At 39.9% G+C, this 27,972-nt stretch overlaps 1 protein-coding gene and 1 non-coding gene across 2 annotated transcripts; one reads left to right on the forward strand and one right to left on the reverse strand.

The window, feature by feature from the left end:
- Positions 1 to 27,506, reverse strand: OPN5 (opsin 5). The gene is made up of 6 exons (XM_047734061.1): positions 27,377 to 27,506; positions 23,364 to 23,483; positions 19,445 to 19,615; positions 15,556 to 15,890; positions 3,856 to 4,097; positions 1 to 685 (listed from the first exon to the last, which is right to left on the reverse strand). The coding sequence occupies exons 1-6, from the start codon at positions 27,504 to 27,506 to the stop codon at positions 622 to 624; spliced, it is 1,062 nt and encodes a 353-aa protein (XP_047590017.1). The 3' UTR covers positions 1 to 621.
- LOC125103406 (U6 spliceosomal RNA) lies at positions 5,434 to 5,537 on the forward strand. Its single transcript, XR_007128403.1, has one exon. It is a non-coding gene; the product is annotated as a U6 spliceosomal RNA (small nuclear RNA).
- Positions 27,507 to 27,972: the final 466 nt, after the last annotated feature.

Here is a 27,972-nt window from a genome sequence, read left to right on the forward strand (position 1 = left end):
CCATGTAGGTAAAATTATCATTAGTGGGAATTGGTTTTGCTCTCAAATTCTGAGATAACAAGTTTTCCATTAGGGATTTAAGGCAAAATGGATTTCCCTAGAGGACTGCTTTTTAGGATCACTACCATTAGAGTGTGACCCTCTGTCAGCATGAGAGAAGAATGGCTGCAAGAATCAGAAGACCCACCAGTCAAAGAACCACCCAACAATCACCCACCCATTTGAATGGACCCCAAAACTGCCATCCTGGCCCTACATTAAAAAATAATAATTATGATATAATGAAATTAAGTAAATCTTAATAAATAAAATTTTGAAACATTTTTCTTAGTATCTTGGACTTCATACTTTGGGGCATGACAAGTAGGTTTTAAAATATAATAAAAGAAAAATTCCAGGGAGGCTTATCCTAGTAATATTTCTTAAATAGTATCCTATAATGTAATTTCCATTTGGCCACTGGAATTTCCCAGCAAATCCTGGCTGAAGGGAAAAGAGGGAAATTGTACAAAATATAAAAATATAATATAAAGAGAAAAGTGTAGTCACAATCAAACATCAACAGCAGTGAAGAGGCAAACAAGTGAATAATTGTGTCCATGAGTGATGCTGTGTCCATCTTCATACCTCTTGATGGATTTCCAACACAGCAGAAGACTTCCTGACTGTGGTTACAGTGTGCAGCCTAGACACAGGAGAAGGAAAATGTAACTTAATATACATACACACACACACACACACACACACACACACATACTGTGTATGTATATCATAGTAGGCACATCTGCCAAGAAGATTATATACACAAGACTTGAATTAGAAAAGAAAATAATAATAATTCACTTTAAAATATTCAAAATCAAGAAATCCCTTGAGTGGAGCTTTCCAAAAACAAGTCACTTGTTCATGGCACATTTCCTATGCCCCAGTGGGTTTCCCATTCCTTAGAACAAAATTCATTGCCTCCCTATCGACCTGCCAGTCAGTTGGCCCCGTAAGTTACTTACAAAGAGTGTTCTTTGGAATGACAGCATTCAAACTAAGGTAGTCAGGAGAGGTTTATTAGAATGGCAATGCCAGAATTTAGGGCTCTGTTTTCTGTTCTATATTGTTACTAAAATACCAGGAGAGTAAAAATGTCTTGGTTCTTCACTATGTACCCCCAGTATCATTTTATCACTTATATTGCATCTAAGATTGGTCTAGCACCTGAAGTCTGGTTCCCTTATCACTCAGTGGTCTCTGTGTAGGTTGGGGGAGAGGCCTCTGACTACGTGAGCAGCACTACCAAAGTTTTTCTTTCCCAGGTTCTGGTTCACTGGCTTTCAACAACGGCTGGGTATGAGAACCACCTGGGAGAATTAACCAATGAAACAAACGAATGAAGCTTGGGCCAGTCCAGACCAGCTGAAGCAAAATCCCTGCAAGTGGGGTCTCTGCAGCAGTTTTTCAAGGTTCCCTACTTGACTCTAACCCACAGTCAGGGTGGAGAAGCACTGTTTATGAAAATACTGGAGACTATATCTGGATACCCAAATGTGATGAATAATAGCATTTCAAGATGGGCTCTTGGCCATATTTTTTGCTGCAGCTCACCAGCTTTTACTAAAATCTCAGGGGACCCAATTTAGGGGGGAAATATGAGTTAACTTTTAATGAACTATAAAAATTACTCAAAATATATTTCCACAACCTCATATTCAACACATTAGCTTTTTTATCTGAATTCAGAATACTTCCCAAGGGGGTCTCCCATTATAAGCAAATTCATTTCAGAGCTCAGAAGAGGAAAAAACAAGGATATCAATTAATCTAGGTTAATTTGATTGAATTGTTCTGGTAGTGCATTAACAACTCTGGACTGGCTTCAGACCACTTTGCCTCATTCTATCCACTCAATACTACCCACTTTCTTAGCTCCTTAACAACTGCGAAGATAAACAACAACAAAAAAAAAATGTTTTTTTGCTTCTTTGGAAAGTTCTTCCCTGAAAAAGATCCTTCCAAAAATCAGCAACTCATCACACCTCTTCAACACTCCAAATTGAAAATCCAAGGGCTCCTTCCTATTTAAGCCCTACCACCTGCCTGCTTTTTACACTGAAAGCTTCAAAACTCTGGAGTAAGGAAACAGCACTTGTCTTCCTCCAGCAAAGTAATTGTTGTATTTCACAGAAATGGCTAATGGGAGCAGATGAACTGAACTGATTCTTGCCTGGCTGGCTTCTCCAAAGGTCCACGGCCCCAAGTCACTGACTTCCTCATAAATTTCTCCTTTTCATTATTGAGCGTTGAATATTTATGTGCTGCTCACACTTGAGAGTTAATGTACAGAACACAGAATCGGTCCAAGGCAAAATTATGAGGTAGGTAGAATTTGCCGTCAACCATTCCTGTCAAATTCCCATCACCTCTTTCAGAGGAAGAAATGCCCATTATTTTCTCCCACAACTGCTCTATTAAAAATACTCTCTTTAAACTGCATTCAAAATAAAGTATTAATAGTTGATAAGGGCAAAGTGTTATTACTGCCAAAATAGGTGCATTTTAGAATTCGAATTTATTCAATTCAACAGAAAAGGCATTAACCACCAACAATGTGGAACTAAAAAAACCCAGTAACATTTGTTAGCTAGCCCTTTCCAAACACGCAGTTGGTGTAATTCTTAGAGTTTCAAAAGATGGGTGTTGCAATCAGTTCTTCTCAATTCTAGGCTCTTAGTAGTTCATTTTCCCAAAGATATGGAAAAATAAACCAAACACTGGTCTTGTACCTCCAAATTGTATATTTCCTCCCCTGTACCACAATAACAAAGATATTTTTCTTTATGCCTTTTTCTTTTTTTTTTTTTTTTTTCATTTGATCCTGTACCCTAGATGGTGAGGAACATAAAGGTCAAAATATTTGTCAATTGCTCAAGCATAGTGAAAGAACATCTTCTCCCAGCTAGTTCTACCTTTTGTTCTCTTCTGTTTCCTGCTTAATGAAGAAAAATAGCATGGAAAAATAACTACATATCTACTGAGTAAGAATTAATAGAAATCAGAGAATCCGGACCTTTTCCACACCCCTCACCTCAGACCATGCACCCAGGTGTCTGATCCACATTCCACCACTAAGACTGGCCCTGCATGGACACAAAGCCCACACATCATCCTCAACTCTTTACTCACCCTTGCCTATAGGAAAAATTGTGGCTCCCCAAACTCACTTTTTCATTTTATAGCAGAAAGAGTGTAGATTGTTTCAAAACCCAATAGACCTATTTAAATCTCTGCCCTGGTACTTCCTGGTTGTGTAAGCACAAACAGCTCACCTAACCTCACTTGCACCTCCATTTCCTTATCTGACAAAGAGAAGGTACAATAGGGGCCCCTGTGAAAATAACATAAAGAACCTGACAGAGAGTAAAAATGTCACCTCCTTTCTCTCCTTCCTTTGCCTGCCCAAATCCTATACTCATACCTAATGGTAGAAACATCCCAAACAGGAGAATCTTTTTTGTTGTGAGAACTTAATTTTGAATCAATGCCATGTGGAGCCATGCTCTTTGAGTAAAATGGATTTGGTCCCAGATAAGGAAGAGTGAGAAATAGTGGCCACTCAAAAATGGACATAGCTTCCTATCTTAGTTACTCCACAATTAAAAATGGAATTAGCTTTCTCATTATCTACATGACTCCCAACCCAACATATCTGATGACTTGATTTCAGGAATACTGATGAACAGAAAATTCTCTTTAGGCTACTCCTAAGTGATGAGCTCTAACCTTAAAAAGATAGTACATCAGAATGGCTTGAACCCCACAGGATTCTAAAACAATATTATTCATTTCTGGCTTCTGAAATTTTACCTGAAGTCTTCCAAAGATTTCTTCTTAGTTGCTTTCAAACCACCAGTTTGGCAACAGGCAAATTTATAATCAATGACCTGGTAAATGATGGGGTTGTACATTGCTGCTGATTTTGCAAGGAGGGTTGGCACCACAGAGAGTTGTATAGGGATGGAGTCTGGCCTTCCAAAAGCTGACCACACAGAGACCACCGCGTAAGGAATCCAGGCAATCAGGAAGCCAGCGCAAATCAGCATTGCTACCTGGAGAGGGAAATCAATAGAACAGAGTCAAGATTCCTGGTGGAAATGATGGGTGGGAGGAGGAGCAGTAGCCCATTTACACCCAAGAAAGTCTATTATTTGTCCATTTATCTTGCCTGTAGGAGACATTTTCTATGTGGACTTCAGAGATGTTTAGCCAGAAGAAGTTATTACAATGACTTATCCAATTTACCACATCCCATCCATTATTCACTCCAGAAGTTGAAAGTACCAAAAGGGGGCACCTGGGTGGCTCAGTGGGTTAAGCCTCTGCCTTCGGCTCAGGTCATGATCTCAGGGTCCTGGGATCGAGCCCCGCATCAGACTCTCTGCTCAGCAGTGAGCCTGCTTCCTCCTCTCTCTGCCTGCCTCTCTGCCTACTTGTGATCTCTCTCTCTCTCTCTCTCTCTCTCTGTCAAATAAATAAATAAAATTTTAAAAAAAAGAAAGTACCAAAAGACCCAAAGTTTAACCCTAAAAAAGCTGTCAGATTTTACATTGGGTAGGAAAAGATGCTAAGAAGACATCTGTGCTCCTGAAATTTCTAGACTTCCCAACCCATGTTGTTGGAAAATATGTTCCATCATATTTGGTACTAGATAGAAAACATGTTCACCATGAAGAAATTTTAAAACACTCATTTGCCTCGGAAAACAGAAGCTCTGCCCTTACTGGAAATTTTAATATGAATCTTCTTCAGAGATTTCTATTAAGTGTTACTTCTTCTGGCTCATTTTCTCAAGTGTGAGGCTTGGATAGTGGAAATTCACTAGATATAAAGTAAAATAGAATCACCAAGATTTAACTATAGTGACACAGTGGCATAAAGCAAGACTTTTCCAGAAAATGCTTTTCTCTCACACAAAATTATAATTACCTTAGAACCCTCTTAACTTTCAAATCAAAGAATAATTAGAGGATTTTAAACACTCTCACTGGTTTCTTACCATCTGCAAACCAGTCCCTCTACTAATGTAGCCCTAATTAGTGCCCTGTAACTACATACCTGCCCTACAGATTATCTCATTTGAATTCAACAATTCCTTTTTACCAAGTGCTCGGTGCCAGACACAATACCAAGTACTCTTGGGGACACCAAGACACCTTAGTATCCTGCTGTAGCCTCCTGGAATACAAACAACTACAGTAAAAGGAAGAATAGAATTTAAGTACCAGCAGAGGAGGACAAAATTCCATGGTACAGGGCAAATTCAGAACAGTTTCATGAGGGATATGGCATACAATCTGCTTGTTACAAGTTGAAATAATGGAATAGTAGCAAGATCAGCATGAGCAAAGGCACAGGTATGTGTGAGGTTTGTATAGAAACTAGCAAGTGCTTGCTCCAGTAGCACATACACTATAACTAGGACAATACAGAGATTAGCATGGCGCCCATGCAAGGATGACATGCTAATTTGTGAAGTGCTCCATATTTTTGAGAAAAAGAAAAGAAATTAGCAAGCAATTTATTTTGGCATACGTGATAAGGCTAGAAGGAAAGATAATATCCATGTATTCAGGGTTTTGTATAACTTGTGATCGGACTTGTACTTAATTCCTTATGTTTTGAGGCACTAGTAGGTTTCCGAGCAGGAGACTTAATGAGAGCCATGTTTAGGAAGATTTACCTGTAAATTGGAGGTAGAAAAATCACTGTTCATTCATTCAATCAACAAAGCATTATGGAGCATCCCCTATGCGCTTTGTGTCAAGGCTAAAGCAATGAACAAAGCAGACACAGGTTGTTTAGGTTTGTTTAGGCAACAGTCTAAACAAGAAATGAAAGGGTTCTTCCTTTGAGTACTGACACTGGCAAATGAAATCTAAGCTTTGGTGTTTATTTTAAACATGAACTCTTTCAGATCCTTGTTAAGAAAGAATATACTAACTTCGAAGTATCTTTATACCATTATCTATTATTTTTCTGTAAGATAAATAATGAAATGACATTCAGATTAGCACTCCATGTAGTGGACACCTGCTTTTGCAAATCCACCATATGTCTTTCATTTCCTCCTAAACTTTAGCATCCACAGCAACCCTTCTACTCTGAGCTGCTGTGTGGAGCCAGCATCACCTGACCCAAGCAGAGGACCTCATGCCTCTAGCTACAAGAACAAGAACAGGGATGGGCATATGACTAGAAAGAGCATTGGACTCATCTTTGGGATTTTATAAGGGATTTGGAGGAAAGGGGGAGTTTCCTTTTATCTCTGAGTTCCCCAAAATCCAGGAAAGATGAAAAGATGAAGCTATCTGAGACAGGCACCACTTCCTCTTCCCCTATCCTCTTATTTAAGAAAGAAAAGAACAGTCTTCCCAACGTAAGGGTCATGACACGCTGGTGTAGAGAATCAAGGATAAGGAATGTTTTATTAGTAATAAAGCAACAATATTTATTCATGCTTTTTTGTCTTAGAAATCCAAGTGGCTGAGTTCTTTTATAACAAAGTCATTTCTATGCACATGCATTCCAATTTGCTTCCGTGAAAGCAGAGCTATTGCATGCAGGGAATGGTCCATTGCGGAACAGCCTATCAGGAGGGTGCTTACCCTGAGAACCTCACATGTGTGGACTGTGTCAAGAAAGAAGCTTGGGGGGGCGCCTGGGTGGCTCAGTGGGTTAAAGCCTCTGCCTTCGGCTCAGGTCATGATCCCAGGGTCCTGGGATCAAGCCCCGCATCGGGCTCTCTGCTCAGCAGGAAGCCTGCTTCCCTTCCTCTCTCTGCCTGCCTCTCTGCCTACTTGTGATCTCTGTCAAATAAAATCTTTAAAAAAAAAAAAAAGAAGAAGCTTGGAAAATCCACCATGTGTCTCGGGTTATGAAATTCCACCGAAGAAGTCTAGGCTCATCTCTAAAAATTAACTGCAGCTGAGACACACCTCAATTATACCCATTTCACTCCATTTTCCAAATAGAGTCTAAACCTCAAAGAGATCAATGAAGTGAGCCCAGATCTCCTTCTAGTCTTGATGCCCTGTGTCAGGGCCCTGCAGATCTCCTTTTAGTCTTGATGCCCTGTGTCAGGGCCCTGCAGCCCTGCTTTACGTCCTGAGCCAAAATTCTTACCTGTGCTTAGTAGCTATCAACCAGACCCAGACCACACATGCATTACTCCCATTCGCTTGCTTGCTTTTCTGCCTCTCTGCAGAGGGTTATGCAGGAGAAATTGTATTTCATTTGGTCTGTGTGACTTTTGTTTGTAAATGGAATGGATGCCTCAAGGCTCAAAATGAGGGTCTTTTTTCTAAATCCCCAAATAAACAGTAATTGTATAAATAAAACTCGCTTTAACAGATGTCTGGGAACTTAACATAGCACCATCCTTTCTCTTTGGTGACTCATGTGATGATTTCACAGTATCTCAAAAATGGTTTCTGTGTTGCTGTCAAAGTCATTGACAAAAAATAGATTAGAACTTAGTCCAAAATATTTTCTAATGTTCTACATATTTTCTACTTTTATGAGAGTGTGCAATGGGAAGAGGAAGGACTTCAAGCATTTGTATTACATTATCCTTTTTAAAAGGATATCAGAGGAATGCCTGGGTGGCTCAGTGGATTAAGCATTTGCCTTCAAATCAGCTCATGATCCCAGGGTCCTGGGATAGAGCCCACATCAGGCTCCCTGCTCAGCGGGGAGCCTGCTTCTCCTTCTGCTGCTCTGCCTGCTGTTCCCCCTGCTTGTGCTCTCTCTCTGACAAGTAAATACATAAAATCTTTAAAATGTTTTTTAAATAAAAGGACATCAGAGAATTAACCATGCTATGGTTTTTAAACACATGGCAAATGAATAATCGTGGTTTTTCCGAGTAGGATAAGACTAAATGCCTTAAACTGAATGATTAGAAATCAAGTTTAGAGCAGAAAGAGAGATAAAAGCTTAGATCTAAAAGCACTGCAGAATATTACTTATGTATTTGAAGAGAATACAAAGTTAACATGAGATTCATTTATTTTTTACAATCTTCTCCTGTTAAAATATACTCTGTAAAACATTAAAATATTAAATATGAAAGGCATTTTAAGATAAACCCCATAGAAGTTACAAAACTTACATGTTACACTCATTTTCCCAGTGCTTTCTAGTCAAAGTGGAACGTGTTTAATCTTTCATCAGTCTGTTCTTTCTTCATTTCTGAGTGTGTCCTCATTTTCATTTTCCAAAATTTCCATTCCATGTATCTTTAAACCAGTTCTAGCACAGACACCTGTACCTGTCAACTTTTTTCTAAGTTGTTTATTTTTTAATTGCTTCACTTGTACCACTGCCTTTTGGTTTACTGGAAAAGCAGGAAAACTTCAATTCTTAAATTAGGCAATTTTTGTGATTTTGTGGGAGGAAATTCACAGAATATGCGCTTTGCTTCTACAAAAGAATCACACATCTGCAACCCAGTTAACTTTAAATATATCTTGCAGCAGAGCACTAAGGGATATCTGTAAGTTCCAGCTACAGTTCAAGCTGGCACTAATTTAAGCATCGCATAGGCAATATTGTTCATAACTGATCAATTCTAGTGAATTGATCAATTAAAGCCATAATAGAACAATGGGACTGAAAGTAAATTCTCCAAATTACGTAAGGATCTGTCTTTGGGCCCAGTTCATCTGAACCATTCCAGCAGATACGGTTTCCGAGAAACAAAGTCCTTCCCTCTCTCTGTGCTGAGATAGCATGGAATAGTACAAACATCATGGGTAGAGTTACTTGGGTTTGGATCCCAACTATGGTTCAACTCCACTGACCAGTGTGAGTGAGACAGAACCCCTGATTCTCTAAGAGCTGGACTTTCAGTTCTTTGCATCAGGCTCCTTTGGTCAGCTATGAGTAGGTCTTCAGCCGATGTTCGGAGATGTGTACTACCTTGGATAATGAAGTGGATGAGAAAAGGACATGGAATTGATGTAGAAGTGAAGCTTACAAGGAGAGCCAACAAGATGGATTAAATTCCCCACCAGTAACAAGAGTCACCAAATCAGTAGCTAGACTACTGAAAACAAGAATATTGCAGTGGCTGGGATAAGACAAAGTCACAGGAAGCAAAATCACTACATGTGTGCATTGGGAAAATGGCAAGGCACATACAGTGGACCAGAACATAGGGATAAGGAGAACTGTTTTTCCTATCTTGAGTCTACCTGGCAAGCACACAGATTTGCTCCCAACGAATAAAAAAAAAAAAGAAAGGAAGAAAGAAAAAGGAAAGAAAAAGATATGTAAAGATGATAATGCAAGAGTAAAGGCCAGTCATGAGGGCACTACCCACCACATGCAGGCAGCCTGCCACTGACTGACATTACCAATGGCAAGGAGAAAGGGGGTAACTTAGCAACAGTGACCTACCTTCGTTGGCCCTCAGTTCCTGATATGTATAAAAATAAGGGTGATATTTAGCCTTCACACCACCTTTGAAGAAATAAAGTAATTTGACAACTCAAAGCAAGTCTAATTTGAGTTTCTTCCATCCTTCTGTTTTATCAATAGAATGACAACTAAGGCCAACTGCCCCAGGCCCCTCATCATGCACTTAGAAAGAAAACAATTCTGAGAGCTTTGTTGTGTCTACTATCATGTGAGCCCTGGGGGTGATCCAAGTAGAAAATATTAATTTGTATTTGGAAAAAAAAAGAGACCTGGAAGAAGGAGGGGTCTGCACTTTCCCGCTGAAATTTTCTTGAATCTTAAAATACCACTCTTCTATAAACAAGCAAAAGCTGTGATTGAAAGGAGAAGATGTAAATTAGGTCGTGTCACTCTGTACATCTGTGTTGCAGGGTTTGGGTCTAAAACTGAACACAGCATTCCCCAGTGAGGCAGTGGCTGGCTTAAAGAACAGGAGATACAAGTCTATAAGTATCTGGCTCAAAAAATGAGGGAGACTTCACTGTTCATTATAACTGAACCAAGCCCTTAAAGTGAGGAAATTGCCACTCAGTGGGGAGACGTACTCAGGTAAATAGACCAGGAGATTTTAGCAGTAAGAGCTTTGCCACCAACCTTCAAACGATCCAACCAATCTAGCCATTTTTATACAACCTGAGAGTTTTAGAAGGTAACTTAGACAGCATTTAGTTCCCTTCCCCCACCTCCTCTCACAGGTGAGAAAACCAAGACCCAGCAAGGTAAAGTGGTTCATCCAAGGTGAATCAGTCAATATTCGGAGTTGCAAGCAACAGAAACTGACTTTAGCCAAGTAAGACAGAAAAGGAATTGGTTGGTTAGGACAGAGCATCCTTGGGAACACTGGACTCAGGACTGAGACCAAGCAGACAGAAATGATGCCCAAACCGATGTCCCAAACCAGCTCTGATGCAGAAACCACTGTGCTGCAGCCATGCCCCTGGGAGACATCTCCCTGCCCCTCTGCTGGTATTACTATCCCTGAGACCCACTGGCTGGAGTCTGGGGTCACAGCCATACTCCACCTACATGGGAATCTTGGAAAGTCAATGACTGGTCCTTCTGTCCCTTTTAAATTAGGAGTCAGCCTTTGCTCAGACATATTGCCCCTCCGCTCCACTTCCCCAAACTCAAAATGTTGGCAATTCCTCAACACAGAAATTCCAAACACGGAAAGGGGTTCAGCCACTGACAGCCAAAATAAATAACAAATGTCAGCTAGGTGAGACTCTCAGTGGGCTCGTGGCAAAAGTGGTATTTATCCCAATTTGAAATTCTTTCCTTCAACAAATATAGATGTAATATATATATTTATTTTATAGATTTTTTTATATTTAATTTATGTTAACATAATTAATTATATAGTATATGATTTATTTCATATTATAATGTTTAATGGATCATGTTTGAAACTGTGCTATGTCTTAGGGACACAAAATGAGTGAAATGATGGTTGTCACTCCACAGGCCTTACTAACCAAGGCTAAAGCCAGACACTGGGCAAATAATCACAAAAATAAGGGTGTAATTGTAAATTAATTATAAGTTATGGCCACTTCTAAGAAGAAATTATAAAGACAGCATTGCCCCATGATGATAGGAAGCTCTGAATTCAATTTGGGGAACGCTTTTCTGGGAAGTGGCATTTAAGCTAAGAACACTTATGAAGAACCAGAGGAAATGAATTAATTGGTTTAAAAAATAAAAAAGCAATGCAGTTCAGCTTTCTCACAAACTGCCCTTAGAGTCCTCCCAGGGGGTTCTCTGAAGATGAACCTCCAATGATAAATTGACCAGATGGCAGTCAAAGAGAGGAATCACGGGAGGAAAGCAGAGATTTACATTTATAGTTTTTAAAAAGGCTTCACCACCCGATGTGAAAGAACAAAGCAAAACAAAATGCCTGCCAGTTATAAAAGGGACAGAGGAACTCAAGCCAGGGGTCAAGGGACCACTTAACACTCATCAAGGTAATTAGATTAACTTAATCTACCCAATTATGTATTCATTATAGCAATCTTGATTAAGCGTCTACTAGGCACCAAGCAGCGAGGCTCAGAAGCAAACAGGACGTGTAACACTTGAGTTCACCTACCTACGACTTGCAAAGAAGGACAAGGGTGTGGCTCAATAAATTGAACGTATCAAGGGCTCTGAGGACCTATTGCAGAGGGACTTAAACTAGCCAGGGGCGATCAGGAAGGCTTTTTGGTGGAAATAAAGGAAATTAAGAGAAATCCAGATGCCCAAAGGATCTAGACACTGATTGTAGACATGGAACTCATATATAATCTATTTGTGCTAAATGAGTAAGTCTTGGGTACTAATCCATACAACATCATAATATTTGGAAAAATTAGTCTATGCTTCTGGTATTTTCTTCCTGTGACTCTACCGCCCTCCTCATCAAAGCAGAAGGAAGAGTGTTCACTGCATTGTGTGAAGGTTTTTTCAAGCAGAAATACCCAAAAATGTAAAACATTTATTTCTCAGCCTTGTGAGTTTTAAAATAGAAATCTGAAACTTACAGGAGGGAGAATATTTGAGAGAAAGGTGTTTTGAGTATACAAAAAATGACATTGAATACCCAGAGCCAGAAACATGAAGTGGACCGTTTAATTAATCTTACTCAATGGGAACAATTTTAGAGGGATGCACATGATTACAGGTTTCCCACCCTAGATAGGTAAAAGGGTCTACAGCTCGAAGGTGAGGGGACCTCAGAGGAGCTGGTAACTGACCTTAAGAAACTGCCTTGTTGCTACTCCATGGAGCAGAGCACAGGGGTGCTGAGGGAGCAAGAGACCTGAATGCATTTGGGGAACTCAGAGCAAAAACTTATGCCTTGCTTCACAGGGTCCCAGCCAAGCTCCCAACATATTGATGATGAGTTGCAGTCAAAGGACAGGGAAGTAGCTGGAATTGCTGATGAACCTGAAGAGGGTTTCTGGTTGGAACAAAAAGGATGCAAAGTGACCCATGACAACTGGTGACTGAGACTGGGAAGAAACTTAAGTATCTCAGGAATATCAGGGGCAAAACATGACAGCAATCAAACCAGGAACCCCCATCCACTGGCACCATGGGATTATAAAAGCCTCCCTAGAATTTATACATAGCTCTGGGAGGACAAGGAAGACCCCAATTCAACCAAATTTATCCTGATTGTCTAATATTACGTTTGTTTTACAAAGTTAAATGCAGGCAAATGAAAATGAGATGATACTGAGTCATAGAAACACAAAGAGAATTTTTCCTTGCGTGTTGGTCTTTATTTCTTGGGCTTTTTTTGCATACCTCTGTTGGCAATCTGTGAAGTTTCAGCCTGGTACAAAAGTTTACAAAACCATCATTCTTAAAATATTAATTCAAGGGAAACTACAAAGCAGAAAGCTATTTGTAGGTGGGATGTCAGTTTTCCGGTGAATAAGACCAGACTAGCAAATTACAGGCCAGATAATAACCCCGCTGGAAATCATTAGAGTACCCAGAAAAGTAAATGATTTTGACCCCAGAATCCAAGGAGGTGACCTTTAAGTAATAAGCTTTTAGACCAGACTATTCTAAAAGATCAGAAGCACCAAGTGAATAAGCAAACTGTCAATCCTGAGAGGTAGCTGAATGGAGAAAAAACTTCCTAAGACTATGAAAAGGTCCAGTGTGAGGTTGTTTTTACTTATTTTTACTCAGTAGGAAAAAAATCAAGACCAAAATTAAATGGTATTTGAAAACATTTTAAATTTAGCAAAGAAGATGCCAAAATAGAAAGTTGTGTTTATCAATGTGTGTTGAATTTTATGTTTTTTGCATAAGTGTTAATAATTAGAAGCGTTTTATATTCAGGTTATTTTAATATAAATTTTATATATACAAATGAGATACAGACATATTGTATAATATATAACATATAATATGCCATAGACATTATATACAATATAATGTCATTTAGTATATGTCAGAAGAAGATGTGTATAAAATAAAATCATACATATAAATGCCTATACTTTTCATTTAACATCTCTGGTTAATCTGGACTGGGTGAGCCTTGCTATTTGACCTATACAGTCCAGTCTGTGTCAAGGAGACTGATAACCACAAAGCAAGTTAAATAGTGTGTGCCAAGTTTCACCTTGTATGCATAATGAGCTTTAGATTCACTCACTAAACAAATTACCCACTGTCCAGAATACACAAAGAACCAGCTGCTTAGGTATTTATAAAAGCTAGCTGTGGGTTGAGTTAGGCAATTCAACTAACAGGAGCGCAGATGATGAATAACACACTCAGAGAAACTGGAGAACGCCTCATGGAAATAAGGATCTGGACTCATTGATCAAGACCATCAAAATGTCTTGAGGCTAACACCATTGGAGGCAGCAAGGGAGAGGAAGTCATATGACATCTCAGCAGCTTCCTGGTATGCCAAACTGCAGGACGACCAGGTAAATTCAAATCCACCTACCAGTGTGATAGACATCACATCCTTTGCCTGGACACACTTCCATAAAATATTGAGAAGGAATATTTTTATTATTTTTGCATTCACCCTGTTCCTAGAGCAGGATCTGGTTCTGAGTAAGGTTTGGGTTAAATGTAATCCAAATTTAACTTGGACTGATTTATTTGGATTAATATTTTTTTAAGTCACAGATAAAAGCTAAAAGGAGAGCTAGAAATGAGCTTAATTCATGACCTTGGATTTTATGGAATGTTTTTTCTTGGGTTTTTGTCCAGGTAAAACTGCTCTATTATTAGATTACGAGTATAGATTTAGAGTACTGAAGACTTCCTTGGAGCTTTCTTTTACTCAGCATAAGGTCAACTGGAACCATCAAGACTCTGTAGCTCACCCTGTACAAGCAAGAGATCCTTGTACCATCTCAAAACATCTGCACTGTGCAGAGAGGAATATTATTAGAACGAAGGCCCTGACTTACTAGAAGTGATCTCAGGTCTGAAGGGAACTGTTACTATAGGTCCTGAGACAAGTGGTCTTCAAAGTAGGAAGTAGCGTGAAGGTGGGATATCAATGGTATGATTGATTTAGATACCAGAAGGAATGGTTAGAACTTCGATCTACATTTATTTTTTTTTAATCTTTAAAAGTAAAGTAGAAGTTAGGGCATGCGAATGTTAATATTAGGAAACAGTTTGATGGTATTAGCTGCATGTCACTTATGTTGAGGTATACCCTGGAAAAATTTTTTTTTCCAATGTAAGGGTAAGACAAGATGATGGTGGAAAGACCACTGTCTTACACTTTCCCAGAATTTCTAAAAGTTACAAGAGAACGAAGGAACTACAGTTTATTTAACACCTTCTATGCACCAAATGATAGAATAACATATTTTATCTCATCGAATCTCCACCACAATCCAAGGAGATAGATGTTACTATTCTTGTTGCACAAGTGAAAAAATAGAGATTCAAAGAAGTTCAGTATCTAGGTCTGGATCACAAACTGGCAAGTGTTGGTGGATGGAATGAGAACCCTAGTCTATTCTCAAATTGTGTGTTCCTTTCCTCATATAACAGTCTCTAAGGAGCTGTAAATTCTGAAACTAGCATTGACCAAGGGACTCGACCCTGCAGAAACTTCTCTTGTATTAAGACAAGTTTCCCATAGGATAGTAGATGTGGTAATCTCTTACTCTGTAACGTGAGCTGACAGAATGTTCCTAACCACACCCACCAAAGTCCATACAAAACAGTACAAATACTGTGAGGCATTTTATGATGCATAAAAGTTACTATTTTTATGACTTAAATAATTTTTGAGAACCAAGAATATCTTATTCAATAGAGAGAATAAGCTTCTAGTAGATCCACCATACAAATTCAGTAGATATTAAAAGTGTGTGTGTGTGTAAATGAGAGAGAGAAACAGTGAAAAGAAATATTACAAAGGTTTAGATAAATAATAGCAAAGCGCAGAAATACATAAAGAATAGAGATTCGAAGTTCACCCAGTCCCCAATATTCCCTATCCTCTTTGCCCTATGAGGTTTTAATTGATTAGAAAACCCCTCTGTAAATTATTACTGTAATTACCTTGGTCAGTTTCATTTCCAGCACATGGCTACTATGTATCCGACTGTCGAAATGAGCTACTTCTTTAGAGGAGGACTTAACCTTAGCAATGATCTTCACATAGGAGAACACGATCACAGCCGTTGGGAGTAAGAGGCAGAAGAAGAGGATGTTCAGGATGAAAATCTGGCCACCCACGGAGGCCTGGGCCAGCCACCAGTCCAGTGTGCACGAGGTTCCGAAGGGCTCAGGTGCGTAGTCCCCCAGACCTACCAAGGGCATGGTGGTCCAGAAGGAAGCATAGGCCCAGATGACTGCCAGGCAGATGTAGGCGTGCTTTCTTTTCAGCCAAACCCCTGGAGGTAGAAGAAAAGCATTACCGGGATGTAATCTGCCCTACACCCAAATACCTCCCCTCGATATGTCAAATTCCACATCCAAAGAGTTATTCCATTGGATTCTGGGAGAAGTGGTCAGACAACTGAATTCTGAGGGAGAGTGGAGTGAAGGGAGAAAAGTTCCAGAGCATGGGCCTTTTTCCAAGTGAATAAAATCAGAAGTGCTTTCATAGGGAAGGTTTCCATAGGCACGCAGGAGCCTTGGGAGGGGTAAGTGATAAGAGCTGAGGAAAGGGGACAGTAGAAAGAAGGATGCCAAAGACAATGAAGGAAGGATCTTAAGAAAGCATCCAGTATGACCTTTGAGATCCTATCCAATACAAGGCCAATTGGTAGAGCAGAACGACCAAGCCCCCAAAAGCATGTATTATTGGTTCATCCAAGGTGGATTCCTTTGGGGAAGGTGAGAACTGATGACACATTGCTTGCATCTTTCAATACCCTTCTCCCTAAAAGCTTTCATGCCTCTCATCTCATTCATCTTCCTAAACGCTTGTCAGTGGGGGTCAGTGGGCCACAATCATGACTGAGTGCTGAGATATTAAAGTGACTGACCCTGCTTCGTGGGAGCAGGTTTTGAATCTTCAAACATGACAAACACAACAGTCAAGCTCACACAGCCATACCAAGAGAGGTAGAGAATCTAGGTAGGTTGCATCATGTTCTGCAAAAGTAATTCTGTGAAAATACTTTCAGGAAAACAAAAAATGAGCTCTAGGTTTTTCAGAACTAGTTTCCATCAACCAAAAGAGAATTCCAAGAAGAACTGGTGTAGTCATCTAAAAAAAGCTATAGAACACTAGTGATCACTTTCCAAAGTTTACCATAACCACCCAAGACAGGGAAGCCTGATCTAGTGCTACAGCCTGCTTGTGGAATTACCTCCATATTCCACTTATCATCTCAAAGAGAAAGGGCCAGAGAAGCAAATCCTTACTGCCTTGGTTTTAGAGTAGCAGACAAGAAATATCAGGACACAGTCAACAAAAGCCAAATGGACTCTTCAACACAGACACAAGGCCTGCTTCTGCTCAGAGCCATATGCAGTTTAGGAAGTCAGTAGGGTCTACTTCTTGTTTCTAGTGTTTGACCTTCTTCATGTACCCTTTCTAGATGCCCACATTCTTAGCAGTAAAATGGAGGAAATAATAACACATTGCTTACAGGTTTTGATAAGGGTTCAAAGAAATAATGCAAGGCCTGATTTGCAAACTACAAAGGACTACATTAAAACAAATTTTTACTCCTATGTTTGTCTCAGCACTAACAAGAAATATAGATTGTATCTATGCTCTATGGTCTCTCTTTTTTTTTTTTTGTCAAATACATGGCATTTTGTATCAGAAAATTCCAATTTCTCAAGCCCAACCAGAGAGAGGTAACAATCATGTAGCCACAATAGATATCAGCTCCTGATTATCCATTATAACGGATAGAACATTGGCACGGATAATCACATATATTTAGGGGAATGTGCATACGCATACGTATAAGCATTTATGGTTAGGGTTACTTGGCGAGGTGTTGTATACTTACATTCGAGTATGGTGAAATGCTGTCAAGTACAGGAGGGAGTAGATTAGTAGATTGGTTCTGTGTTGCTCCAGAAGTCAGAACTAGGACCAATGGGTGGAGGTTACTGGGAGGCAGTTTTGTCTCAATATAAGGAATAACATTGTAACAATGAGAGCAGACCAATCAGAGAATGGGCTGCCTTGTACAGTAGTAAGCTCCCCGTCACTGGTCACTGGAATTATTCAAGAAGAGGCCAACTGGCCGTCTGTCAGGGATGCCTTAAAACAATTTATCACATTAATGGGAGAAAGGTCTCCATGTTCCCAAGCGGTCTTCTAATTCCAACATTTTAAGACACTGTGTAGAGGGTTGAATCATGAGTCAAATCAAATGGTGAAACCATTCTACTGAGGTTCAATCTTAAAAGAAGATGGTAATATATATACAGTTCCCGTAGAGAGTGATGCCCCACAGCGATTCTGGGGGTGGGCAGTATCACCTCTTTAATGGACACCAAGCCTAAATTCAAGGCAATATTTAAAAATCAGTGACATCAAGGTATTCCTCAAATATCCCCAGGAAGCTGAAATTCTGCCTTCTCATCTATAAAATCTACATTTATGATCTACTTGATGTGACCAAAAATAAGTTGGTAGTAAGTATAGGACTCTGAAGTCATCCAGGATATACATAACTGAATATTTTTTTATATTTTTGGAAATTCTGATTTCAGTTATTTCCATTGGAAGTGTTAAGCTGTTTAGAAAAAGAGATGCAAATTTAAAAAGAAAAAAAAAATGAGTGCTAGTTTGCAAAGATGATAGTCCATGACCTTACCCTCTCCTGCATGGTTTCCTTGGAGTCTGGGACTATAAACTTTTAAATATAAAGGGAAAGGAATGTCTGGGTGTCTCTATCAGTTAAGCATCTGCCTTCAGCTCAGGTCATGGTCCTGGGGTCCTGGGGTCCTGGGATTGAGCCCCACATCAGACTCCCTGCTCAGTGGAGGGTCTGCTTCTCCCTTTCTCTCTGTCCCTCCCCCTGCTGGTACTCTCTTGCTCTCTCTCTCAAATAAATAAATGGAATTTAAAAAAAATGCTTTAAAATATAAAGGAAAATTCCACCACATTGAGAGTATGAAGTTGACTTGATGCTTCCCACCTCAGGCTCCACGCCATTCTCCATCTCCACAGTCACAACTGTTCTGATTGATAGATTAACAAACAGAGCAGCGTTTTCCAGAGGGAGCGGATACTTTTCCCTGGGCACACCTGGTTCTCAGTATGAAACAGAGGGACCCAAAGTCTTCTCTTTGGGATTCAGTAAGTTCCCAATACCCCAAGAAACAAATGTAATCAAAGTTTATTTTTAACATGTTGTTATTATAAAACAAAAAAAAACCTTGAGCCTGAAAACTTTTTTATAGCTGGCTCTCCCCTATCAATGCTTCTAGCTACTCATCTTCCTACCTACAATACCACAATGAGTGTGTTGACTGATATTTCTGCATGTGTCCTTTCTTGCCAGCACCTGCACGGCTCCCTAGCTTGGAGCTGGAATTTTTGGATTCCTCACCTCTGAAATCACAGGAACCAGAGGCCTAAAGGAGGATCAGAAACATCTTTGTTATAATTACACTTACCATGTGGGGAACAAGCTAAAATATCTTGGGCCTGACATCCTTTCAGTGCATCTTATTTCTTTGTTTGCATGGCAAAACATGGTAGAAGCTTACACAGATTATACAAGGAAATGATGCTTGCCAAAATCATTGTAGCCAAACACCAGACATTCCTATGAAAGTAGTATTAAAAGAAACCTACATCGACACAGGTTCAAATTTTTAAACTTAAGTTAGAACAAAATAGGCTCTAATTAGAAATACTCTTGGTCCTTAAGTTCTTAGCGATCTTTGTTCATTACCTCTCAGTGCAATATTTACAGTCTGGCAATCCACTAGTTTTGACTATCAGGGAATGAGAAGCCTTCATACTTACCATACGATAAATAGCAGATTTTCAGATACCGGTCCAGGCTGACAGCAGTCATGGTGATGAGACTTCCACAGCCAAAGAAAAATCCAGCCCATCCGTACCAACGGCAGCCAATCCAGCCAAACACCCAGCGGTGACAGAAGCAAGAGATGATCGTGAACGGTTTGCCTACAACTAGAGCGCCAAGCAATTTGTCAAGGGAATTCCCTCTAGTTAAAATTATGCACCTGCCTCAACTCACTGTTGAGTCATATTCTATTCAGACAAGACATAGCTATTTTTTTTTATTTTTTTTTTCAGCATAACAGTATTCATTATTTTTGCACCACACCCAGTGCTCCATGCAATCCGTGCCCTCTACAATACCCACCACCTGGTGCCCCCAACCTCCCACCCCCCACCCCTTCAAAATTCTCAGATCGTTTTTCAGAAGGACATAGCTATTTTAGTTAATGTTAGGTTTGATCTGATTGCAACCAGACCCAGATTTCTGGGATTTAAACTATTCCTCAAAACAATTAAACAAGACAAAGTCAGACAGGGAGACAAACCATAAGAGACTATTCATCATAAGAAATAAACTGAGGGTTGCTGGAGGGGAAGGGAGGTAGGAGGTGGGGGATGGGGTAATGGGGTGACGGACATTAAGGAGGGCACGTGATGTGATGAGCACTGGGTGTTCTATAAGACTGACAAATCACTGGCCTCTACCTCTGAAACCAATAATACATTATATGTTAATTAATTTAATTTAAATTTAAAAATATTGAATTGGAAATAAATAAATGAGTAATGAATAATAAAAATAAACTATTTCTCAGCTTCTGTTAGTGTTTTTGTGTTTTTTACTTTCTAGAAAACATTCTTCTACTCTAATTCAAGCCCTGCACCCTTCATATTCAGCTATTATATTTCATCTTCACCCTCCTGGAAGGGAACATGCTGAGGAAGCTCTTCATGAGCTCTGTGATTGATCAATCTATCTATCTATCTATCATAAGGCTCCTTAAATTTATTTCCTTAGGAAAACCAAGGAACTGATACTCAGAGGTGCCAGCCCTGCCCCATCCCTCCTAGGTGTGTCCCTTCTTCAACAGACAGAGGTACAAGTTCCTATTAGTGCAGTCAGGTAACATGTATTTCTCAAGTGCCTTCTGTAAGCCAGACACACATTTCCCCTCATTTATTTAGTTGTCTAGATAGCACGTTTCACACTCCATCTTGCTGGACTGTGCACCCCCCTATTAGGGCTCCCTAATCCCAGTGGCCTAGCCCGATTGTCAGTGAGGAAACTGAGTATAAAAGGACTATTTCTTATTCAGCAAATAATTATTCAGTGCCTCTTATGTAACAACCACAGAGCAAAGTGGTAGAGGACAAAGTGGAAGTCGAGACTGACAAATGTATTTTATAGTAGAGGGTAGATAAGAGAAATATATAATTTATAATATAAGATATGATACTATGGCATGATAGTCATTAGTCCTGAGAGGAAAAATGAAGCAGAAGGAGATAGATAGTAATTGTTGTTTTATATAAGGGGATCAGGGAAGACCTCTGTGAGAATGTGACATTTAGGGAGATGTCTAAATCACCGGTAGAGATCACAAACAAATGTCTAGAGGGGGAATATTCTAGGCAGAGGAGACACAAACTCAAAGCTTGAGCTAAGTGTCAGCTGTGTGGGTGCTAAAAGCAGCAAGAGACAAGTGAAAGTGACTGGGATGGAGTGAAATTTGTGTCTGTTGTGCCTGGGACTATTTTAAGCTTCCTTCTGGAATGGAACCTTTGGTAAACCTTTGGAATGTCATTTAGAATGCCTCTCCCTTCTTCACTTAATAGAATGGTTCTGAACCCGGCTGCACACCAAAATCACTGGAAGAGTTGTTTTGTTCTCCTTTGTTTTTATTTTACTTTAAATATCAATTTCCAGGACTCTAACTTCCAGAAAGTCTGATATAATTTATCTGGAACGAACTCAGGCATCAATATATTGCAATATACTTTTTTTTAAGCTCCCCAGGTAATTCTAATACATATACATAATTGCAAGCTACTGGTATATAAACAACAAATATTAGTTATATAGATGAAATACACCTGGTCTCTACCATGTACTTCAAGGTGCTTAAAATGGAATATAGTTGACCAAGAAAAAAAACAAAATAGACGAAAATGTTTAAGGTTTATTGGACTGGAAAATGTATTAGAGATACTCATAGTTGAGAAATGATATGGGTTCATCAGCAAAAGCTATCACATGGAAGAAAATGCCTTCTTGCTGAATTACTCTGAAGACATAGGCAGAGTAAGGATGTGGTTTGTGCAATTCTAGAGCAGGTTTGCTTGGTGGAAAGCATTTTCAGTGTATCAGACCAACTAAAGACATTTTTATTCAAGCATAGACTATTCAGTCTTAAACATGAACCTAGTATTATTCTCTGGTGAAGGATGTGGATGGAAATGGCAGGTTTCAGTCGAGCACTTTACGTTCAGTACCAGGGAGAGAGCCATCCGGGCTCAGCCGGGAGAGGGGAACCCGGAAAGCAATTATTCATGTTGCGACACCGCCATCGTGTGGCCATTTCTAAAATGGCAGTCATTGTGCCGCCTTGCAAATTGCCTGCGGTTCCTTTCATCCCAGGAGGCCTGACGCAATATGCTTCTCTTAATGTCAATGTGCATTTCCGATAGGAGCTCTTGATATTTAAGTCTGTCCATACTGAGTAAAGCCTCCCCAAGTAACGAAGACCACGCAGACCCTCAAGGGCAACACATCTGCTGGTGATAAACAGTGATTCCATAGGTAGAGGCTTCTTTATTGAGCCTTGTTTTTGGAGACTGGCATTGGCAGAAAAATCCACTTATAAAGGGAGAAACAAATGTCAAAAAACATTTTAAAAGAGACGTTTTAGATGGGAAACTGCTAAAAAGTTTCCAGTGGAAAGAGGAGTTGCTGTGCACTGTTCACACTCAGTTTCCCCAATTCTAGTAACTTAAGACCATACTCCAAACAACAGGATTTGGGATTCAAAGGCAAGTTTGAGTGTATTTAGACAACCTTGGGACTTTATAGATGAAAGCAAAGGGAGGCTACTTATCCAAAATCATTTATATTTATAAAAATGAATTACAAGTAAAGAGAAATTTTATTCCAATTCCTCCTTGGCGGGGTTATCAGAGAAGCCAAAGAAGCAAGAAATAAACCAGTGGTTTCCAATTTTGCCTGCACATTAACTTACCTGATAATACCAACTTTAAATATCCTGATGCCCAGGTAATAGTCTCAACCAATTCAATAAACATTTCTGGGTATAAAACCCAGCCATGAAGTTTTTTGCTTTTCTGTTGTTGTTTTGTTTTGTGTTTAAGTTCCCCAAGTGGCTTTTTTGTGCATCCAATTCCAAGAACGACTGACCTGGAGGCTTCCTATGCTTGCAATTAGTCCTGAAGTCACACTTCAATGTACCAGCAGGTCAGCTCTCCCATCTTCCTAAACTCACCTCTCAGACTGTCTTTGCCCATCATTTAAGCTTCAAGACCTAGCCCCTTGGTGTTTATTTTAACGGAGTTCCCTGTGTGTGGCAGGGGTGTAAAGGAGCCCAACACTGTGATCTGTAAGTTTCTGTCTTCTCAGTCATTTAGCAGGTACACTTTGAGGTTCAGCATTAAAAGGTATCATTCATCATTCCAAATTGTCTCCTTGGTATCTAACATGCTCAGCACACAGAAAAGACTCAATGAATGGCAAATGGATGAGCTCTTTAACCTGACGACACACCGTTGGCTTACCACAACCTCTGTAAAGATGACTGGTGAAGGGAGGAGTGAAAGGAGGCAGGGGAGGGATGATCTCTGAGCCAGTGAGGACTTTAGAATGGAGCACAGCTCAAACCCCCCAAAGAAGAAATGGCTGCTTTACCTGAAATGCCCAGATCACAGATTGCTAAATTGATAGTCATTATTTCCGCAGGTCTCAGCTTCTTCTTTCGTCTAGAAGACATATAAAGGACATACCCATTTCCAAATGTGGACAGAATCCCTACAAGGAAAAATATAAATTCCCATCGTCAGCACTAGGATTTGGAGTTCACTCTGATATGAAACACTTCTCAATTTCAAAAATGGACACCATAGATTTAGAGGGTAGTGAGAGGACTCTAAATAAAAAATCTAAATTAAGAAGATGAAGTAAAAAGCATGAGTTGCGAGTGACAGGCGAGGGATGGGTTGCCTCCAAAGGGATAGGAGTCAGGGATTATAAGACTGAACTTACCCAGAAAAAGGAACTGCTAACTTCCCAGTGAAGCTCAGGAGGGGTGGGAATCCCCATGGTCAGTTCTTGTACTGGCCCCCAGGATGGAGTATTTCCTCCGCCATTTTTACCGAATATTGGCTCTACAGAACTCCCTCCCTCTAAGAAGCAGGGTTAACCCCTTGGTTCTTGGTACACTCTGAAGCTGAAGTGACCCCAACCAGACAAGGTGCTTTCACTATCACTGTGGACTGCTGAGGGAGCACCAGCATTCAGGAGAGGTAGAGGCCAGATTGGGCTGGCATAACCCCCTGAGAGGAAAGGGTCATCTCCTGGAGACACATCCCAGGACATTTTGCCTCCTGAGGACACATGGATGCTGGGTGTCTGCAGCTACTACTGGACTAGGTATTAAGGGGAAGTAGGTGACAGTGGATAATATGGGCTCTCCCCTCCCACCAAAGGGAGAGAAAGTGACCCTCAACCCACCAACCTATGAATAGTGGTATAAATGTGTTCCCACTTTTTTATATCCTTTTATTAATGACTGATTGGCTTTGGCATTACAATGATACTGTTCAAAAGTTCTTACAAACCCAGTTTAAATCCAAAAAGACCCAATCCCTACTGACTTTAAGAAAAGAATACACCTACTTCCATAGCTTAACATGTAGAGTAGATTTCTTCAGGAATTCTTGCTTCATAGTGTAGCTGTGTATAAATGAGAATCTGGTACAGCTGCCTTTAGTAGTAAGGAATAAGGAGAGTATTAACAGGAGAAACCCAGATTTTTCTATTTTAATTTCTACTTCTCCACCACAATTCATTTTGGGGGCAAGGAAAGAAATGTGTGTTTCACCTGACGGTATGAAACCACCAGGAATGAACTGCATTGTGCTTTTAGGAAATTATGAGTCCCTGGGGTCAGTGCTGCCTAGTGGTCTGTTAAAACCTCTTTCGATTTCTTAAGACAGAAGAGGAAAAATAGAAGAGATCACGGAGTTCTAGAGCAAACCAACTAACATGAAACCTATGTCTTAGTAAAGGAAACAGCTAGCAAGGCACACTGGGAAATTCATGTGAAAACATGGCTTAAGGAATTTGAAACAAATGCCTTCTACTTTGTATTCAAGAAGTTTGAGAACAATGAGCATACATATGTAATTGATACACAAAGCTCCTTTAAATACCCTGTGTCTTCCTACTTCTCTTTCGAGAATATTGATTTTCTTACTCTTCCTTTCTTAAATTATCTTTATTATGTTTCATAAGGCTTTACCCAGTGCCCAAAGCATTATCAAAAATTAGTCAACTCTCTGTGAGCTGCCGGCAGATGATTCCCAGAGACAGTTGTAGGGGATTATCAAGAGAATGCAAACATTCTTGAAGATAGTTAAAGGAAAGCAAGATTAAGAAGCTAAAGGCTAAAGGCAGGGGTGGGGGTGGGAGGGACATTTTTTCGATTATCAAAATCCTGAATCTTTCTAGGAATACAAAACAATGAAACCTCACTTATAGACTGTTAATCAACCAAGTATCTATAGTAAAAGAGTTGAAGGGTGGGTATGGGTCTCTAATTTACTTCTCCTCTATTCCAAACTCAGATGTATCTTTTCATCCTCCAGTTTTCCCAAAGACTTCCAGTATTTAACAAAACTCCCCAAGAATATCATTCCACTCTGTTCCCTTAAAAAGATATCTGGGCATATCCCCATACCTATCCTAGGAGGGGTAAAACCCAGACATAGCACCAAGTCCAAGACTGGGTCTAGATGAATCCAAATCCCTCCAAAGGACCCTGGCCTCATCCTGAATGACCCTTCTGGAACATGTCTTTGGCTCCGCCCCATCTCCATGTCACCTGATGTTCCCTTTGTTTGGGGACTTTTGGGGACCTATTTTTCTAGCTTCACCTCAGCCATGCCCATTTGAATCTGACTCTGGATTTTCCTTCCATCCCCACATGCAACAAGGGAGCAATTTTCCTGATCCCCCTCCTCCCAGCCTCGTTGTCCCTCTTCCTGAGATCTCCCATGCCAGGGCGGGGAATGGATGTGATCCCTCTCCCTCTTTTGTTTATCTGGAGTGCTCCTTTTTAACTCAATTCTTGCAACTGATTGAGACAAATTCAATTTATAAGATGTCAATTTTTCCGCTTTTTCTGATAATTGGAAGTACTTCTGTTAAATGAAAATGCAATATGGGTTTTACTACCAGATAGACCCTGTGCAGAAAGAGACTTTGCCCATTTTGTTCACTGCTGTATTCCCAGAAACTTAAACAGTGGCAAAGAATGAGCACTCCATATACACTTGTGTTTGAAAGGACGCGAGAGTCCATTTATAAGAAATCGATTTTAAATCAGTGTCATAATTGCTAATCATAAAGCCAAGGACCCAGGGAATCCCTTTGCAGTGAAATTTCTGATTCAGTCTCATCGATTCCTTTTGCCTCAAGCACTGACCATAGAGGTATCTCCAGACTTTTCTAATGATATTTGCTAATTTCAGGAGGTTAAATGAAATTCTTAGCCCATAATAAAGAGATGAAAGAGAGGGAAGGAGGGAGAGAGAAAAGGAGAAAGAAAGACAGGGAGAGAGAGAAAACTTGACCCAAATCTGAAAAGATTAAAGGCAGACACAGCTAAAGACATAACCCACCTGTGCACTGGTTACCCAAATTTAAAACAACAGTTTTAAATTTAAGAAGTTTTATGCTCAAATCCTAATCACCTAGACTAATGTTGTCCAATAGAAATACAACGTAAACCAGAAATGTGAGCCATACATATTTCAATTTTTTTCCAGTAGCCACATTAAACAAAGTAAACAGAACACTAAATTCATTTTAGTAATATATCTAGCCTTATACAGGCAAAATGTTACAGGTTTGACATGCAGTCAATTTGTTTTAATTAGTCATGAACTATCTCGCAATATTTTTGCTAGGGCTAAGTCTTCAGTGTCTCGCATATACTCACACTACAGCACCTCTTTTGGACAAGTCACCGTTCAAGTGCTCAGCAGTCACACGTGGCCATGGCATTGGAGAGCATAGTCTGGAAGCAGGTGCACCATGTTTTGGACGATGCACAAATTTTTGACCCTGGGATGACTCCCATTTCATTACCAGTATGTTTTTTCAACTCTCACCAAACTCACTTAGTAATGCCAACATAGAGCAACTCTCCTTTAGGTGCAGTAAACTTAGTGTGTCCATTGTGACCACAGCCCGGGGACAGTTTCCTCAGTTGTGACAGGAGGAGGCTGAACTAGGTGATTTCTAAGGTCCGTTCTGAGCCTATCATCTTATGATTATATTAAAAGCATTTTTTATATAAAAGCATTCTATTTAAATAAGATATCATTATCATTAGTTTTGCGATTCAGAAGACAAACCTACTCTTAACACAACCAATATAGTCCCAGGATAAATGATTTTGCTGTAAAACTTCTTTGATTTTTGAGGGAATAGCCATCACTAATAATAAAGATCACCAAGTCATTTCTATGAAACAGTCACTGAACCCTGCAATGCGGCCCCCATCTTCTACCTTCCTCCCACTCTCCACCCCCAGTCAAAACATCTATGTAAGGATGTGAATCCTTGTGCAAAATCAACATATTAGCCTCTGAATTTTCTAGCTGCAGCATTTGCACAGAAAAATTAAGGAAACTTACCAATTATTGTTAAGTAAAAGCCAGCCACTAGATCCGCTTCCCAGGAAAGTTTGGAAGCAAAGGGGTCCCCTTCTCGGAGGTAGTGTGGCAGGTGCTCATCCTGGGGCAGGGCAGTGTGGTTTAGTGCCATGCTGTGCTCACGCGACCAGGAGTCTGGAAAGCAAACCAGTAGAGATGGCAACAGACCCGAATGAGCCAACTTGAACCAGCTCATAACCACGCCCCCCTCTTTTACAGTGAAAATGCAAGTTTCCAGGGTCATACTTGATTCCCTAATTAATAACTGGTATCTTCACACTTTTCTTCAATGACCCAAATATGTGAGTATTCAACTATTCAGTGTGCAGACTGAGTATCCACGCCTACATTAAGTCATTTCTTTATCATGCTACTTACTCCCTTGTGTCACTTCACCCCTCCCTTGGATGAATAAGACATTGAAGGCTACACCCCAACCATTTTACTGTTGCTTAGCAAGTTTTACAAAGGGTTGAGCTAAGAGAAGATATTTATAGGGAATGTACATTGTATCTGTGTATCTATCTAGATCGCTGTATCTATATAGCTATATCTATATGTAAAGGGGAAGAGAGGGA

The sequence above is a fragment of the Lutra lutra genome, chromosome 6, assembly GCF_902655055.1.
Source record: "Lutra lutra chromosome 6, mLutLut1.2, whole genome shotgun sequence".
Classification (NCBI taxonomy): domain Eukaryota; kingdom Metazoa; phylum Chordata; class Mammalia; order Carnivora; family Mustelidae; genus Lutra; species Lutra lutra.

Bases quoted from the DNA above. Each gene is read 5' to 3' on its own strand.
- OPN5 (XM_047734061.1), bottom strand. From the start codon at position 27,506: ATGGCACTAAACCACACTGCCCTGCCCCAGGATGAGCACCTGCCACAC. The intron at 15,891-19,444 runs GTAAGTATGAAG...TTCTACCTCCAG, and splicing joins AATCTGCTATTTATCGTATG to GGGTTTGGCTGAAAAGAAAG. The intron at 686-3,855 runs GTAAAATTTCAG...TCCTGTGTCTAG, and splicing joins AAATCTTTGGAAGACTTCAG to GCTGCACACTGTAACCACAG.